The sequence below is a fragment of the Thalia democratica genome, chromosome 4, assembly GCF_965202585.1.
Source record: "Thalia democratica chromosome 4, ktThaDemo2.hap1.1, whole genome shotgun sequence".
NCBI classification, from domain to species: Eukaryota; Metazoa; Chordata; class Thaliacea; order Salpida; family Salpidae; genus Thalia; species Thalia democratica.
Window position 1 is genome coordinate 72,378,084 of NC_139168.1, and position 17,740 is coordinate 72,395,823.

The following is a 17,740-nucleotide window of genomic DNA, read 5'->3' on the forward strand; positions in this document are numbered from 1 at the left end:
TATGTTTAGAAGCAGAAGATGATGAACAAGTTAAGCTGAAAGATGATTTGTTAAATGAGTGTATGCAACAGTTAACAACTTTGAGAAAAGAATTATGGAAAGATGTTGATGCAGTTAAATTGAAATCTAGTGAAAATTTCAAGCCCTTTACATTAACAATTTTCGAAGCATTTGTTCAATTTATCAAATTGGTAAAACAATCATTCAAAGAAGCACATAGTGCATTTCATATTATCGATAACTTATGTAGTAGAGATAACTCGAGTGTGAAGTTCAAAACCAAGTTAGACGACATTAAAAACAGCTTTAAGGAATCTTCTGATAAACTTGATGAAATTAAACATTGGTGCGAAACTGCCGCTTTTAAGGATGTAATCAGAGAGACCCAGGATATAGTCAAACTCGTATTTAAGAAAATTGAGGAGACTTTAATTGATAACTATAATTACAAGTTTTTCAAAGTGGTCTTGAATAAAAATATATAATTGTTGTGAAAGTAAAAACAGCTAATTTTACTTATAATATATATTTACAAAAGTTTTTGTGTTAAACTGTTTGAAGATTTGTGTAAATTAAGTGTTTTTTCAGTTAGTTTGTTATACGTTTATTTCATAGTTATTTTTCTTTATCGTTATGTTTTTAATAAACTAATTTAAATAGTTTCTCGTACTTATTTATGATTATAAGTGATATCTTTGAAAGTTTAAACGTTAAAAAAACTAAATAACGCCTGATATGTTTTAAACATTAGAATTAGTTGTTATCTACTCTTCCTAAGTGTTGTTCGTGATTAAGATTGGTATTAAGTTGTTTAATATAACAATACTAGAGGTATTATAGTCTAGCATTCTTATCAAATGACCAAAAGCCACGACTAGCTTTTATTTTTCTAATACTAAAAGTCAATTAAAAAAAAAACTACTTTCAGACGATTGTGTTACAAACTGATTAAGTAAATTACCTTTAAGTGTTTAACTTATTTGAGATTGATTTATGATTCTTAGTTAGATCTCAACATCAGTCTTTCGCGACTATGCTTGCCTGGTGAGTCCTAAAAAGAAAGCAAACGACGTAAGTTTTCTCCGATACTGCTGTGTGGTGAACTTTACACTAAAAGGCTGACAAACTAAATTTTAAAACATATGCAATTTTTTCCGAATAGATTTACTTTAAACTCAAATTCTGACGTCTTTTAGTCAGATTTATAAATTTTATAGCTAAAAAGTATCACAGTATTAGCATAGCTTCAGCCTTATGAAGACTACTTTGTTTCATTTTTTTGACAAAAACTGTTCAATTCAAAAACTTTGACATCAAAAATTGTTTAATTATTATCACAACATCTAACATATTTCCAATTCTAGTAACTCAATATATATTCTATAGTAAATTTTGATAGCTGTTTAATAAAACCAGTTAAAATATTTTAGTTTAACTTAGATATAGCATCTAAGTTAAACCAAGTTTTGCACAATTTAAATTATTTCAACTACATTTTCTTAATAAAAGATACAACGAGAGTTTTTAAAAGATTAAAAAGGGAAACAATTTAAATAAATATATCAAGGTCTAAATGTTTAGTCTTTATCATAAAAATATTGATCTATTATCTTTGAAATAATTTTTTTTTTAGATTATAGTAAGTTTCATTTAAGTTCAGAATTATCTAAAAAAAATTGTAAAAAGTAACTGTTTTATTACAAAATTGTATGTAAATATTTAGTATTACAGATTTATATAAAATCTAGCATAAACTACTTCAGATATATTTGTACTGTTTCCTTCAAATACTTAGCTAAAGTATTGATATTGTTTCTAACATTACTAGAAAGTACACATTTAAAAAATAAAAATTAAATAGTTTTCTCATTTAAACTTCATAAACTTTTAAGAGTTTAATTTTGTTTGTTTTTTTAGAAAGTTTAGCTTTCTCAAAAGTATAAAACTGACGATAAAAAAAGCAAATATAAAAACATAAAGATAATTATCTAAAAAATTTGCGATGTCCACTCAATAACGTGGTCGTGTTTCACAGTCGAGTTTACATAATAATATAATAAACATATTAACTTGAACAATAAAATAAACAAATTAAAATCAGAAAAACTTATTTGATGACGTTGTAAGATTTTTAATTTCAAAAACATTATTTTAAAAACAATAGTTTTGTTATTTATAAACTTTAAAATATTTTACTTTACTGCCTCATTTAGACTAAACGCTAAGAAATTAAATTGTTTTTGATCCTCATTCTTATACACCCCTAACTTTTTTGTAAACTTTTTAAGTGTAGAAGTAAATTAGTAGTTAACATTAGATTTTAAATAAATTAAAAAACAATTTAATTTCTCAGCGTAAAGTCGTTTTATAACAGTAAAAAAAATAAAGTTTACATATTTATCATGCATTTTTTAGTAAGTACAAACAAAACTGTTAAGATCTTGTATGTTTAACGATTGTTAGCATTTGATAAAGCGAATTTAAAATAAATAAAGTTTAAAAGTACTCTTATGAAGATAAAACTTTTATTTTACTGCATTTTAATTCGAGATAACTATTATAACATATGAAAGCTGATTGGCACAAGAACATAAAATTGTTTGATTATAGATATATGATATTAAACTTTTTGACAATACTTATTGTTAATGATTTTATTATATTACTTTTAAAGTGAAAAATCCAATAACGTAAACGTTGTTAATATTTTATTTAGTAGAACACTTTAAACGAAATTTGTATTCTAAAGTCAATATATGCCAAAAATAAAAGATTTCTACTGACATATTTTTAAACCTATCTTTATCACATAAAAGCCTTTATACAAGTTATTCTATTAATTCTTGCTGCTTTGAAACTTTTTACTGTTGTCTATTGCTCCTTAAGACTAGGCAGTTGACATTCTAATTTTAAAAATCTATAGAATTTACACCCCAGATCTACTCACAATCAGCTTCTGACCTCTTTAAGTCAATGTTATAGGCATTTTAGCTACGGAATTTTAAAACAACAAAATAAGTTCAAGCTTATTAAAGTTTACTTTGTTTTTAATTTTTAACAAAATACTTATAATTATTTAAATTAATTCAAAAAATATAGCATATTTTCAACTATAGTAAAAAAAAGTAAAAACGTAATGTAAATTCTTTTAATAAGTTTTCATTTATTGATGTGACAAAAAAAAAAACAAAAATAAAAGGAAAAAAGATATATAAAGTATTATATAAAAGTTAATTCAAACATTGATAAATGTCTTGGTACTAGTTGTGTAGTCTCTACCGTAAAACCATTATTCTGTTATTGCTTTTTATAACTTAAGTTTTTGTTTTGTTTGTTAGATATTATTATTTAACTTGACAAATATATAAAATGTATTTTTTTTAATAAAACTATATTTATATAAGTAACACTACAATTTCTTATAATCTTTATAATAACTCCTATAATTTTCTCTATACAGTTTTTTACTTCTAAGTTAAAATGTAAATTTCGGATTCTAACAACATTAAAAACATGTATTTAACAAAAAAAAACAATTATCTAATTAAAACTTCATAAGTTTTTAAAAGTGTTTCTATTCATAAAGTTTATCTTCTTTAAAAGTCAAAACGTAACAACAATAAAATGAGCAAATAATAAAAACAAAAAAAAAAAACAAGTATCTAAAGAATTCATAAAGTCCACTCAATGACGTGGTCGTCTTTCACAGGCAGCGCCAAACTCTTGTTTATTTTAACAACTCCGTTCTCGAACACTTGGAAGTCACCTTCAATTTACGATTAGGTTATTTTTTATTTAATATTTCAGAGTTAAGTTTTTAATTTTAATAATTTACATTTACTTGGAATTAAAATTATTCAATCTAAAAATTTAATGTTTTATATTTATACTATTTTCTATCACCTTCTGTGACGTCACCACCGTCCACTTTGATGGTCATTGCGTCATCGGCACCGGTGGCCCCGTAAACCCACACCTCGTTGAATATCAGCGAATCGAATTGCGTCATTGCGTCTTGCGGCGAGTGGGTTACGTCAATGTTGAGTGTGAGCTGTTTTGAAGTTACAGTTAGCATTTTTAATTATCTTTTTATTTCAATTTCATCGATTAAAAAGTAGTTATCATGCTTTCTATGAATATAAGATGATTTATTAAAATCTGTCAAAATTTAATACGAAAGCCTGGAAAAGTTTTATATTATATATCATAATCCAAAACTTTAAGATATATTAGTCAAGGTTAAAGTAACTACAGTAATCAACTCTTTAGGTACTGCAAACAAGTAGAGATAGACTGTATGCAATTAGTTATCCTAGAAATTATGGTATATTTTTCTTAGTAAACTAACCAGCATTTTTTATTAATCTAAAATAAAACACTCACCACATTTCCACTAATTGAACACGTGAAATCCAAAATGGCGTAATCTTCTCCCACAACACGGGATTCCCCGTCATCCCAGTATAACTGACCAACAGCGGATCCTGAATTGTCCAATGCCACCAATATTTTCATTGGCTGTTGACGGCTCAGCAAGGTTGTTACTTCTGGTTCCTACAAAAAAACAATATTGTTTGAAAGTTTGACAATTATAAGACATTTTTTTTTGTTTTCGAAACTTATATTTGTTTTAAATCATTTTCATTAACTATTTTTATAAATTTTGATGACGGCTCAGCTTTTGATTTCTAAAACGGAACATCATTCCGCAAAACTTAACTATTAAATACAAACAAACAGATGTCTATTAATAGTTGCTTTATCGCATTCTACTGTAGTGATCATTTAAAGATGTGGAAAACTATTTTTCAATAATTCACACTTTTTATATCTCTAGTTTAAAGGTTGTAAACAAGTTAGTCTCTGCTAAATATTTTTTTTACTTTATGTTTAGTTATGCTAAGTTTTAATTGAAATTAAATGTGTATGTTTACACCTAAGAAATGACAAGTATTGTAACCTTACCGATTATAATTATAATCTAGTAAGTAATGATATTTACTATATAAGAAATTTAGTGTATAAGATGTATTTAAAAAATACTTTTATGCTTTTTAAAGTGGACCCAACTTAAAATACAAACTTGTTTTTTTGAAAACAGTAACAATGCAGATTTTATAAAAGTATTTTTTTATTAAAATTTCCATATAAACTTTCAATATCTTAATACCTGCATAGGAATAATGCTTCCTCCCTTTAAATGAATGTTTATTTTCTCCATAGGAGTGTCAAGTTTGTGGTACCTTCCGCTTTCTACCTCATCTCCCTGTATGTTTTTTAGAATAAATTTTCCAAATCAGTGTTGGTGGCTAATTTTTTTTCAGCATTTTACTGCATTATATTTATCAAGTATCCTTACTAAAAAATCAACTTGTACCTGTGATTATTTAAAGTAATCACAAGCAAAGTGGTTTTTATTTGGTGAAAGTTTGTTTAGTAGCTTATTGACTTAAAAAATAAATAAGTAATGAGTTGAAAATTGATTTTCATTGAATAATTTTTACGTGAATGTTTGTAAAGTATTTTATTAAGCTAAACACCAACCGTGTAAAAGTCGAACCATCTGTTGTTTTTAGGGAAATACCCGTTTACGAAAATTTCGCTTTCATGCACCACAGGGCTGATGAGGAGAGCAGAGGAGAGCATAAATTGGAGGTTGATGTTTCTCGTTTCCAAGTCGGTTGGAAAGCTGTAAGTATTTATGTGTTGATTTTTTTTAATATCAACTTTATAAAGTTTGTAAATATAATTAGTTCATTTTTAGTGTTAAAAAACAAGGCATTGAAAAGAGTAAAGTAAATTATTATTTATCTGAATTCTGAACCTCAGAATTCTTGTTTAGTATTGTTCTAAAATTACTAAGTTATTTATATTTTAAATATCTTATGATAAACAAAACTACCTTAGAAATAATGATCTTCATAAGATAACAACAGCTTTATGAGAAACTTAATTACAAATGTATAAGCTTATTTTTTTGATACAAAGTAAAATTAAAAAACTAACTTATGTGCCAGTGATCTAAATAAAGTTCCACCGTTTTTGTTGATGTTCCAGAACTGAGTGTAGAACATCGGCAGAAGTTGATACCTTGTCAGTAGAACGTCTCTTGAAACTTCGTTCATCATTGTATCGTTGAACCACGTTGGATGCTGGGGCTGTTTTAAAAGAAGTAACGCTGTTTTTTATGTAAAAATTTGGAATACAATTAGTTAATTCAGTATGAAATATGAGTATGTTTGTTGTGATAAGGTAAAGTTAAGCTTAAACTTTGTCACTCAAAACAAAATTAACTGTTTACTGATAAACTGCTAGTAGGTACTTCTTAATAAGAATTAAAAATATATTTAAAACTTTTAATTGGTTTAAAAAAAAACTGTTTTATATCACTTATGACAACACTATACTACTCAAGTCATAAAATGCATATTAACAGTTATTCTAAAAGAATTTTAAAATCTATACCTGCCACTCATCATAGTAACAAGCATCTCATTTATCAGTCGTGTGAAAATAGCATTCTATTAATTAGATACAAAAACTGTTGCGTATCCTTACAGTGTCATTAGATTTGACAAAATATTATGCTTAGAAATGAAAGCATTTTAAATAGCAAACCTGCCACCCATCTGCGTTGTGGTTTCTGCTGAAAGGATAAAAAGCTCCAACTTGCATCCATCTCAAACACAACTCCAATGTTGGTTCTTCCCAGAAACCGCAAATGTCTGCTCCTACCTGTTGTATATAAACATAACTTGGTAACATATTGTAATTATAAATGTACGTTCACCATATAATCTGCAAATATCCGTTCCAACATGAGAGTGAACAAATAAAACATATAAATTTTACTATGTGTTGCACAAGTATTGATAAACATACCATTATTCAGTATTTTCGTATGCATTAGTTCAAAAAAATATTTTTAGCGACTTGTTATAATTAAAAACACATAACTTCATAATTTAATGTTAAGTTTAGCTAATAAAGTCTTAAAAAACAAAGCATACTAGTATGCTCGACAGTCGAAGCATCTTAATCTTTTAATACTTGTCACTTAGAAAAATATAACAAAATATTTTAAAACAAAGACCCACCATAGCAAATTTGAACAAATTATGCTCAACCATCGATGTTATAGAACCTCTCGAATATTGCCAGCTAGCAAAGTGTTAAACAAAATTTAAAAAATACAACTCACCATAGCGAATCCGAACAAGTTGTGTTCAACGATCGAAGTGATTGAGTCTCTCAGTTGTTGCCAGTAAGCCTGATTGTCCCCAGTCCACGTGGCCGCTTTGCTACCAGTTCCGGGGTATGATGACCTGGTCAGCACCAAACTTCTAGTGTTTGGCATCAGTGTCTGTATTTAAGTTTGTTTGTTTAACATATTTTTATATGATAACTTTGTCAGTAGTAAACCTCTTGGCATCAATATCTGGTTAAAATGGTGATGTACATGTTTAAAAAATATTTTATAATTTACATATGACGATCTCGTCTGCTCTTAAATAATTTTTTTCATAAAAGTCTATCTTAAGTTCAGTCTGTATTCAATATTGATTTTATATGATGATCCCGTAATAAGTAAAGTCATGGTGTTTGTCATTCAACTAATGCTAGTGTAAAAATACGAAAGTGTGTCAGTCAACTTCTGCAATTTTTGTGATCATAATTGTTTTTAAAAGTAATTCGTTTGTATTTTGACACTTTAAAATTTTGTTTAAATTATTATTTTTTAATTGTAAGAGAAACAAATACCTCAAGAGTTTTGTGAGTTGTAGTGGCCATTGTATGCCCGTACAAACTGTGCAAATTGTAATGAAGTTTATTTCCATATTGCAAGTTGTCCATGCATATTGTCTTGTCGTGCAAACCTTTCTCATATCCGAGTATTCCTGTTAATATATGTAATAAATATTATAAGCGAAAAAATTTGATTTTAGAAAAAATACTCCTGTTTTTTAAGTATGTTTTAATCACTTTTTGGTAAAATTTGTTCCAAAACACATTAGCACAATCTATATTTGTTCTATCATAACAAATTTACGGTATTTATTTTTTATGGTAAAAAACATCAGTCTCAAAATTTACCCCTTGCAACGATAAACGTTAAAATTATTAAAATAAACAAACTTATTGCAATAGTAAGATCTTAAGTAAAGATATAGCCTATTCAAAAGATTTATGTGTGGTAAATTATTTTTTATGGGTTTATGTACAACTTTAATTTTTATCGTTTTCTATGTTTTTTCTTTTGTCTTTTAAATACATATAAATTTTAAAACTGAAGCCAATTTAGTCATCTTTAGAAAAATCAAACTAACTAGGCATGTAAGGTGGCAAATTATATTTTTAAACGCTATTCATTTTAGATAAACTTTCTAAGTAACTAGTTTAAATGTTTATCAACACAAATTTATTTAATACTTAAATACAATTTTATTAAACAAACTAGGCATATAAGGCGGGAAGTTGTATTTTCCTGTGCAGTTCATTTCAGCTAATTTAGCTGGATCATCTGGTTGGAAGTTTGCTGGTTCGTTCATATCCTGTTGTGATTGTACATAACTAACCGTGCAAAGTTATTGAAGTTACTTATTTATTAAATTCTTTCAAGATATTTTAAACCAGACTCAGTTTCGTTCAAAGACCTCTTCAGTGCTTATTTAAAAAATCTTATTGAAATAAAAATCCTCTAGAAGTTGAGATCTTTTTATAAGTTTTCGAAAAATCAAAACATATAATAGTAAGTTACTTATTTTAGATTCGTAATTAGTAGTGTCTACCTCATTTAGAGGGTATAAATTTAAACATTGTCTAGTATTTAATAATCCTTGTATTTCATAATCAATAAAAATGACAGTTTTACATAAATAGATAGTATAATAACAACTTTTAACTTACCACCCACAGAGCATCAAATTCGATTCTGTAATTTTCATATAAATCTCTGCACTGTTCAGTCCACCATCCAGTTACGTTTGGATGAGTGTAGTCCGGGTGGTATGTTGCACCGGGCCATACCTATATAAACGAAATTTATAAAACTATACAGCATATCATATTGATAAAAATAAAACTAAGTGATGTATATATTATAGTTGGTATAAAATGCATTTAAAGCTAGGATGAGTATAATCAGGATGATAGGTTGCACCCGGGCCATACCTATATCTTGAAATTTCTTAATAATCAGCCGTAGGTAACGTTTAGACACAATAACTTAGTATGTCTAGTGTTTTTAATATAAGTGTTAATTAAAGCTGTCTGTAATTCGTATAGTATGTTGGAACAAGCAACAATCTTTATAAGGAAATTAACAAATATTTATTATATACAGATAACTCGGATGTCTATTAAACTAAATACAAGTTTTATTTAAAGATAGGATGAATATAAGCTGGATGTTGTGATTATACATACCTTTGTAGATAAAACTTGCAAATACGTAGTAGTGTATATAAATGTTTTATTAGTATGACTAGTAAAAAAAGTTATGATTAGTGTTTAAAAACAGTTTAGGATTAGTTTTAAACAGGATTTTATGGTGACAGTTCCAGACCATATACAAGCGTGAAAAAGCCAACTTATGTTTTAAAGTCAAATAAGTCAGAGAACTTAATTCTGAAGTATATAATGTTTAAATAGAGAATGCGTCTAAATGTGTGCAATTCGATTTGAATTTTTAGCAACTTTTTTTAACGCTTAAGTATAGTTGTTATTACGTCATGATTTGAACACTTCTCAAAAATTTATCATATTTTGTTAAACCAGTTAGTAAGAGCTGATTTCTTGAAATAAAAACAAGTTTTCAATTATTTGATTTTACATAAGGCTCACACCAATGTAGAGTATAGTGATGGTGTTGTTTAAAATTTAGATTAATGAAAACATATAAATAACCACCCCCCATACGTTATAAGTTTTTTATTAAGGACAAACAATTGCAACTAATTTATCATAATTATAAGTAATCTGTTTTTACAGCTTATAACTGCTTATCTAGAAATAATAAAATTAACCTAAACAACATTAAAACACTTTTAATAGTGTGTTATTTGTTTTTATTGAACAATAAAGTACACAAACTTCTGTTTCTACAGGAGTGACTCCATCTTGCATTGTAATAAACACATTTTGTTCGATACCTTCATCGTAAGCTTTATACCCACCTTCTATTTTGATACCTGGATCCAATATCACTATGTATCTGTTGAAATGAATTATTTTAATTGTGAACCAAGTGCTATTAATTAAATTGTATTGATGTTAAAATAGTTTGTTACATCAAAATTTAAAACTGGTTTTGTTTATTAACCTGTACTTAAGGATAAAATTAAAAAAATAGACTCATGTCAGTGTAGTGTCAGTTTTAAGTTGCCCTTGACAAAAAAACTATGTATGATCATTATCTATGATTTAAATAAGCACATTTATATTTATGTAAGTTTCGTTTTACTTTACTTTGCTTCTAGTTAAGTAATAATTTAACAACACAACCATCAAACCTTATTTTTTTAAGTTTTCAAAATTTAATTTAATACATATATTACCGATGCTTTAATTTGATTTTACTCTTTTAAATCAAGCACTTACTTCATTCCGTTACTGTGAAGTTCCTCAATGAATTCTGGAAGGCCAGCAAAGTTTACAGAGTCATAAGTGAAGTCTTTCTTTTGATCCATGTAATCAATGTCTCCCCACTAAATAAGGTTTATTTAAATAAAAACTATAAAAGTTTTTAAGTTTAATCAACTTTTATATTCTTAGACTTTATCTAAATTCAGTAACTTAACTAATTTCTTTACTAAATCTTTTTCTCCCACTAAATGAGGATATGTGAATTAAGTTGTACCTAAATCACACTTCTTATACGTTTTGCAAAACTCAAAACATAATCATATTAAAATAGTTCGGAAAAATATATATTTAAAAGTTTGAAGTTAAATTATTGTATTAAATATGGGTAAAAAAACTTACAAAATTACTATATTATTGTTTGTATTCTCTTAATTTTAGTAATTTACAAATACTACGTAGACATACTTTTACGATCCATAGTTTGAATCTTAAACATACCAAAGCTAAGCACGTATGTTCAATCAAATTGTTTTATAAAGAAATAAAAATAAATAAAATATATTTCAACCACCGTTTCGTAATAACAAATGACTGTAGATCTCATAGCTTTATAAAAAAAAACTCACAGTTTAAAGTTTTTCATAATAAAAATGATAACTATTAACAAGTATAAAATAAATAGTTATAAAAATTATATATATTAAAAAAAACCTGAACATCGTAAGGTATTCCAGCAGCTCTCATATCATTGTAAACACCTTTAACTGTGTCAAGATTTTCGTAATTCCATTTTGACAACTGAAATCCGAGAGACCAGTATGGAGGCATTACTGGGTTTCCTGAAGAAGTTTTTAAAAAATGTTGATTAAAAGAAAGCAGCCTTTTTAGATTTAAAAGTAGAAATAAGCAAACTAGTTAGAAACCTTTTAATCTTTGGAATTTTACCTAAAGGTTAGTAACAGTGTATAGGTTTAATTATACATTTAAACCTTTTATTAGATATATAACTTGTTTTGTTCTAAATGAATTAGAGCATACAATAAAAAAAAACTTTTAAACAGAAATAACAAAAAAACTTGAAAAAAAGTTTTTTTTATTTAATCTATTATTACGCAAAATGAAAAGTTATACTTACCAATGAGATTATGATATTCTTGAATGACCAACTCAGGTGTATCGGCAATGAAGAAGTAGAAATCCAAAACACCACCTGTGACTCTGTATGTTAAAGCTGGGTGCGGTTGGAGTATGATGTCTGGAAACAATTTAATTGTTAATATTTTTTTTTATAAACCTGTCTTAAAAATATTTTATTTAAGTTTTCTGTATGTTAGAGCTGGGTTCGGTTGTAGTATGATATCTGGAAACAATTGACTTTTGTAGTAGGAAACATTAACTTTGTTTTTATTCAACAAAACGTGCAATTAAGCTACCTATAAGTATAAATAACCGTGAAAATTATATTATGTTTTTTTTCTTGCCTTGAATATTGCTTTAAAGATTTCAAAACCTAAATTCAAGTCATCTATAAAATTTTACAAATTCAGTCAGTAAAGCAACACATTGAATTAAGTATATAAATATCAAATTCAAACTTTAATAACTTCTACATGCTTTTACACCAAATTTTTTTTTTAATTCACTAACCCATAGCATTGGTGTTGTGCAGGAACAATCCGAACGACTTGCTGCCATCTTGTGTCGTGCCCATGAAAAACGGGTGGTGAGAGTACAAGTTCCAATCGTCCACTGGGGCGACATCTCGTGTGAATATCGCCCACCTTCTCCAGTTCAGGTCGTGTCTGGTGGATAATAACATAGTGTGTAATATTCTTAACTTATTTGAGTTATCGAAAATGTTTTGTAGATTTAAAATAGTAGAGCTTCAGTAACAAATTGATTCATATTCAAAATTTTACCTTTTTTTACTGTTAATTCGATAAAATTATAAATAATAACAATTATGAGTTTACACTTCAACGAAAACTGGTTTGAAAAAAAATACTTTATGACTTTATGCAGTTTTTTAAACATATTTTTTAAAACTATTTCTAGTAGAATTAAAAATTTATTTTTTAAAAGTATTTTATTTAAAAGTTATCTCCTTAAGTATTAACTTTAGTAGTAATCTCAAAGCTTTTAATATAAAGTTTTTTCTTTAAAAACCAACATGTGTTCTTGGTTAATTCTAACCGTTTGGATTTGAATTAAATATCACAAACATCATTTTGATAAGATAAATATTGTTTCAAACAAACCTCATTCTCTGATGGTTGTGTCCACCCAATCCGTAAATGTTGGTAGATGGCAATGCTGTTGATATTTGGAGGAATTGGTCACTCATTACAAGAGGGCCCACTGATGTGTCAATTCTGAAATAAAAAAAATAAAAATGGTTTATAAAATTGACTACTGATACTAAATATTAAACTAGTTTTTGAAATGCCTACAGTTAGTTGGGTGCCGTCAAGTTGCGTATTGTAGTTAAGAAATAAAGCTTATGATAAAAATATGTTTATTTAAAGCTAAATATTTTTACAAACTTATTTATTAGATAACAATTATATCAAAATAAAAACTTACAGAGGTGTATCAAAGTCTCCTATGGGGAATATTTTCAAAGCAAAAGGGTTTTCTTCAACTTTTACTGCGTACTCTGCAGTCAATACGCTGTCAATAACTTGATCCCTGGATGCTGACAGATCGACCAAATCGTCCGGTACCTCCCATCTTTCATTGTCCATGTCGGAGAACTGCATAAGATTTTAGTTTATATAAAAAAAATATTAAGTTTTCTGTATAAGTGTTTTACTTTTTATTATCGCTATCTATTGTTCTTTGGGTCTGAGAAATGTAAGTTACTTTTGTTCAATTGGTTTAGACTTAGTTAAACAAAGTTGTGCTAGAGTTTATATTAAAATTAAAATATACAAGAGTTATCAAGCAATCATTTACCTTAAAGTGGAACCTGTTGTTGGTTTCGTACTTCAAACTCAACTGCACATTTGGAATATCTGCATCGTAGAGTTGCGCTGAACTTTGAGTGGGTACTAGTTTGAGACTGAAAGGTTAAAATTTTTTTTAGATACATTAAAAAACAGCAAGCTTAGTGCTTAAAGTGTATTATTTATTCTATGTTATGCTTCATATGTGTTTGTACTACACAAAGTTGTCAAAAAATATCTTTTAGAACTAGTATTATAAAAAAGAAAATTCGAAACTAAGAGTGTTACTTGAATACACTTATACAACCTATTGTGAAGCTTAACAACTAACGTTGAATCGGCGCCGTCAACGGAAACCTGGCTGTCGACTTTGTACTTGTGAGAATTGGAAGTCGGGTCGAAGAAACACCAGGGCACGTTGGGAGAAGTGGTTCTCTGGTACTTACACTCCCTTGCCATACATGCCGCTTCCGTCAATTCTGTGTAAAAAGTTAAAAATCAGTTCAGAATAAACAATTACAGCTGTTTGTTGAATCTAAGTTGGTTTAGAAGTTTTCAATTACAAAAAGTAGTAGGAACAGAGTTGTAAATCATAACAGTTACATAATTTATATTAAAATTTTAACCCTGCAGACATGTCGATTTAGTAAGTTCATGTTAATTGAAAGTTTAAATGTAGTTTAAATGTTTTAAATGTAATGGATATTGCCTATCAAAGTAGCCTGGTACTACTTTAGTCGGTAGTCATAGTTGTCGTTTACCTTTCTTGCTTTTTGAATGTACCAGTGGCGACTCGTGATGACGTCACACTGGTGCACGAATCATGATGACGTCACAGGGGATTTGGATAAAAAAACTTATTTCATGACTATTGTGTTTAGTTTTTTGTGGCAGTTTTAAGGTGACTGAATGTTTTAGTGCATTTTAAATTAATCCTATAAATTGTCACAAAAATATGAAAAACAAAAAAAAAATAATTAAATTAGTTATTTTTTGAAAACTGTAATTGAAAAACAGCAAACGAAAAATCTAAACATTTTATATTTTAAGACTGTGAACAATACAAACTTGTGAAAATAAAAAGTTTTAGTAAAACAAGTTTTTCAGGCCACTAAAGTAAACCATATAAACAATCAAACATCATGTGAGAATCACTTAAAACCTTGTTCGTTTGTAAGATCAGGCCAGCAATTAATCCTGCTTTTTTCATCTGAATAATCCCAAGTAATTGCCAGCTCATCGTCCAAACGCACCATAGGTTCTATTTCTATTGTAAGCTGTGAGGTAAGAGTTTACTTAGTTAGCATTCATTTCATTTTAAGTTCATCTTTAAACTAGAAAAAAAGAACAGTTTAAGCGAAATAAATTACTTTAACTTCAGTGAATAGTTAAATGTACATATCTAACTTATTTAAACTATTAAGAATTGTATGCCAAGCAGTGTTGCCATTTTTACTCTAATTATAAAACAAATCACTTGAACACATCGTTTTAAGTTGTAACAAAAAGACGGTTTTTAAGTATTTAGATTTTTTATTTCTTCATTTAGTTATTATAAACAAAACTTTACTTAACTTTTTGATTTTAGTTTTATTTTAAAACCTTTTTGACGTTTTTTTACTTTGGATAGAAATATGTTTGTTTTATAAGTAGTAGTAGTAACAAACCATCTTAGTAGTTTCCTGTTGTGTGAAAGTGGTTATGACGTCACCGTTAACGTAAACAGTCGTGACGCCAGCATCGGTTCCCATGACAACCAGTCTCTTGAGCATCATCAGATCTGAACCCTGGAACGTGTTTGAAACTATCGTGCTCGTCAGTTGGTTCTGTGGGAAAAACAAAAAAATAAAAGTTGCACTTTATTATTATTCTTCATTCATGAGTTATAAACTTTTAAAATTGTTTACAAACAAAGTTAAAATATTTAGTTGATATGTTACTAGTTATGCTAGCATAATAACAAGTATTTTTGACTTAACTAGCAATTAAGATTATATATACATCGGTTTAAAGATACAATTTTTTTTTAAATCATTTATTTAAAAATCTTTTATTATAGTTCTTATGAGTATTCATTCGAACTATATTAACTTTACTAAAGTAATGTTTATTTTATAAAACCATGGTAAGATCTTGTAGCAAAACTTTACCTGAACACAGTTAATTCCATAGTTATTGATTCAGTATCAATATCAATACTTTTCCGTCGTCGCAAAATATTTTGCCAAAAGCATAAAAAGTTATATAAATTATACTATTTATCTTTTAACAAACCTGAACGCAGTTAAACTCCACAATTATTGATTCAGCTCCAATATCTATAGCTTCTCCATCGTCCCAGTACATTTTACCACTGGCTGACTGATCATCGTCTAACGCAACCAGTAACTCAAATCCGTTCTGACGACTGTTTAAAATAAAAATGTTACAAAACTGTTTAAAAAAATATGTTATTAAGTTGTTTTTTAAAATAAAACCTCAAATAGGTCAAATAACTTAAATTTAGTCAATAAGAAGTGAAAAAGTAAACTGTGAGTCTAGAAGTAAGTAGCATTGTTTGATATTTCTTAAACGTATTTTAATATAAAAAAAAAAACTTCTTAAAAGAACTTTGTAGTTAAAACTAACTCGAACTTTATTTTTCAAGTATGTTGTTCATGTTAACGGTTCATAAAAGTGAAATCAAGCACATCATTTATTAACCTCTCATAAGTAGTTTGTGCCGGTTCCTGGGCGATGAGAATGCTTCCTCCTCTTATGTGGAGGTGAATGTAATCTTCGGGAGCATTCAGGTTTTCAACTAATTGTTTTCTTGCTGCCACTTCTGCTCCACTGAAAATGTTTATTAATTTACACTTTATTGCACACAAGATGTACAGGCTCAGGTTGATTTTTAATTAAAAAGTGTATATTCGTCTTATTTAACACACAAGAAGTACACAAGAAGTGCAAACTCAAGAGGCTTTTTTATTTTCGTTTATTTAAGTTTAAACTGAAAATAGTTATAAAGATCAAGTAATAGTATTTAGTATAGACGAATAGTATTTTTTATTGTTTATTTAACGATAAAAAAAGCTCAAAAAGTTTGGTCAAAGGAAATTATTTGTGTGTACCTTCACTTTTTAAAATGCTAGTATATAAAATAATAATACAAAATTTACATATCAAGTTGTAAACTTACGTCTAATGATCGAACATTATAGCATCTGGCGCGTAGATGTCAATTCTTTTTATATTAAAATAAAAAAATGTCTAATATTCTCTATAACAACTTACGTGTAGTAGTCGAACATTCTAGCGTCTGGTACGTAGATATCAACTGTTGTTTTTCCTTCTTCCAAAACAGGACTCACCATGAACCCTGATCCCCACAAGAACTGAGTGTCGACTTCATATGTAGCTGGGTCTTCTGGGAATCTGTGAACATATTAGTTATAACAATTATAACTAATATACAATTAATAATATAAACAATTTAAATATCACTAAATATAAAGACTAATGATTTTGTATAAACCATCAGTATTTATACAAAACATTTTTGCTGACAATGTTAAGTTAAACAAAACTTTGGCAATTTATTGCACTTTAAAGTTTTAACGCTCGAAACAGTCAAGTCGTTAATAAATAATGTAAATAATAATAGTGAATCTAAATAAAATAGTTAAAAACTAACTATCAGACTAAAATCCTAAACTTGAAAGTTAAAATTACAGAAGCCAAGGTAAAAATAAAATAAATGCAAACTCGTTCATTAGCGGCCTGACGACGCTTGAACCTTCAGTGTGAGCTTCGTGGAACAAAGTGTACAAGTATGGCAACAGCCTGTATCGGATCAACAGGACGTCTCTCACTTCTGCAGCGAATGGTCCACCGAATGATGCAGGGTCTTGACGCTGTTAGGAATGAAATGTTTTAAGAAGTAAAGGTCTTTACGCTGCTATATGAAAATAAACAGTTTTTATGGACTTGTAATGAGTGAGTTGAAAAAAGATTATAACAACTGTTATTAAATAATGTTTAATTTATTCCAATTATTTTTAGTTAATGTTAACATACTTTTTACTTTTTTTTAAGATGTATGTTAAATAACTTCTTTGTTTAGCAGGTGTACTAGTAGCTAAACTACAAGTCAGAAACTAAGTTTTTTTTTCATACACAATTTATATGTTTGCAATGATTGTTACGTAGTTTTACAGCTTTTATTAAGA

General features: G+C 27.8%; 1 protein-coding gene across 1 annotated transcript in view; it reads right to left on the reverse strand.

Moving 5' to 3' along the window:
• Window positions 1-3,671: 3,671 nt before the first annotated feature.
• Window positions 3,672-17,740, reverse strand: part of LOC145833632 (sucrase-isomaltase, intestinal-like) — a 36,320-nt gene continuing 22,251 nt past the window's right edge. Inside the window, exons 36-61 of the mRNA XM_082940779.1 lie at window positions 17,277-17,425; window positions 16,806-16,946; window positions 16,233-16,361; window positions 15,804-15,936; window positions 15,197-15,355; window positions 14,692-14,806; window positions 13,861-14,008; window positions 13,540-13,645; window positions 13,168-13,337; window positions 12,843-12,956; window positions 12,232-12,386; window positions 11,720-11,839; window positions 11,296-11,423; window positions 10,600-10,706; window positions 10,093-10,213; window positions 8,908-9,027; window positions 8,456-8,552; window positions 7,762-7,898; window positions 7,202-7,363; window positions 6,619-6,735; window positions 6,007-6,158; window positions 5,545-5,689; window positions 5,171-5,266; window positions 4,384-4,554; window positions 3,904-4,051; window positions 3,672-3,766 (exon numbers count right to left, since the gene is read on the reverse strand). Coding sequence (XP_082796905.1) covers window positions 3,672-3,766; window positions 3,904-4,051; window positions 4,384-4,554; window positions 5,171-5,266; window positions 5,545-5,689; window positions 6,007-6,158; window positions 6,619-6,735; window positions 7,202-7,363; window positions 7,762-7,898; window positions 8,456-8,552; window positions 8,908-9,027; window positions 10,093-10,213; window positions 10,600-10,706; window positions 11,296-11,423; window positions 11,720-11,839; window positions 12,232-12,386; window positions 12,843-12,956; window positions 13,168-13,337; window positions 13,540-13,645; window positions 13,861-14,008; window positions 14,692-14,806; window positions 15,197-15,355; window positions 15,804-15,936; window positions 16,233-16,361; window positions 16,806-16,946; window positions 17,277-17,425 — 3,435 coding nt within the window. The remainder of the gene's footprint in view (window positions 3,767-3,903; window positions 4,052-4,383; window positions 4,555-5,170; window positions 5,267-5,544; window positions 5,690-6,006; window positions 6,159-6,618; window positions 6,736-7,201; window positions 7,364-7,761; window positions 7,899-8,455; window positions 8,553-8,907; window positions 9,028-10,092; window positions 10,214-10,599; window positions 10,707-11,295; window positions 11,424-11,719; window positions 11,840-12,231; window positions 12,387-12,842; window positions 12,957-13,167; window positions 13,338-13,539; window positions 13,646-13,860; window positions 14,009-14,691; window positions 14,807-15,196; window positions 15,356-15,803; window positions 15,937-16,232; window positions 16,362-16,805; window positions 16,947-17,276; window positions 17,426-17,740) is intronic.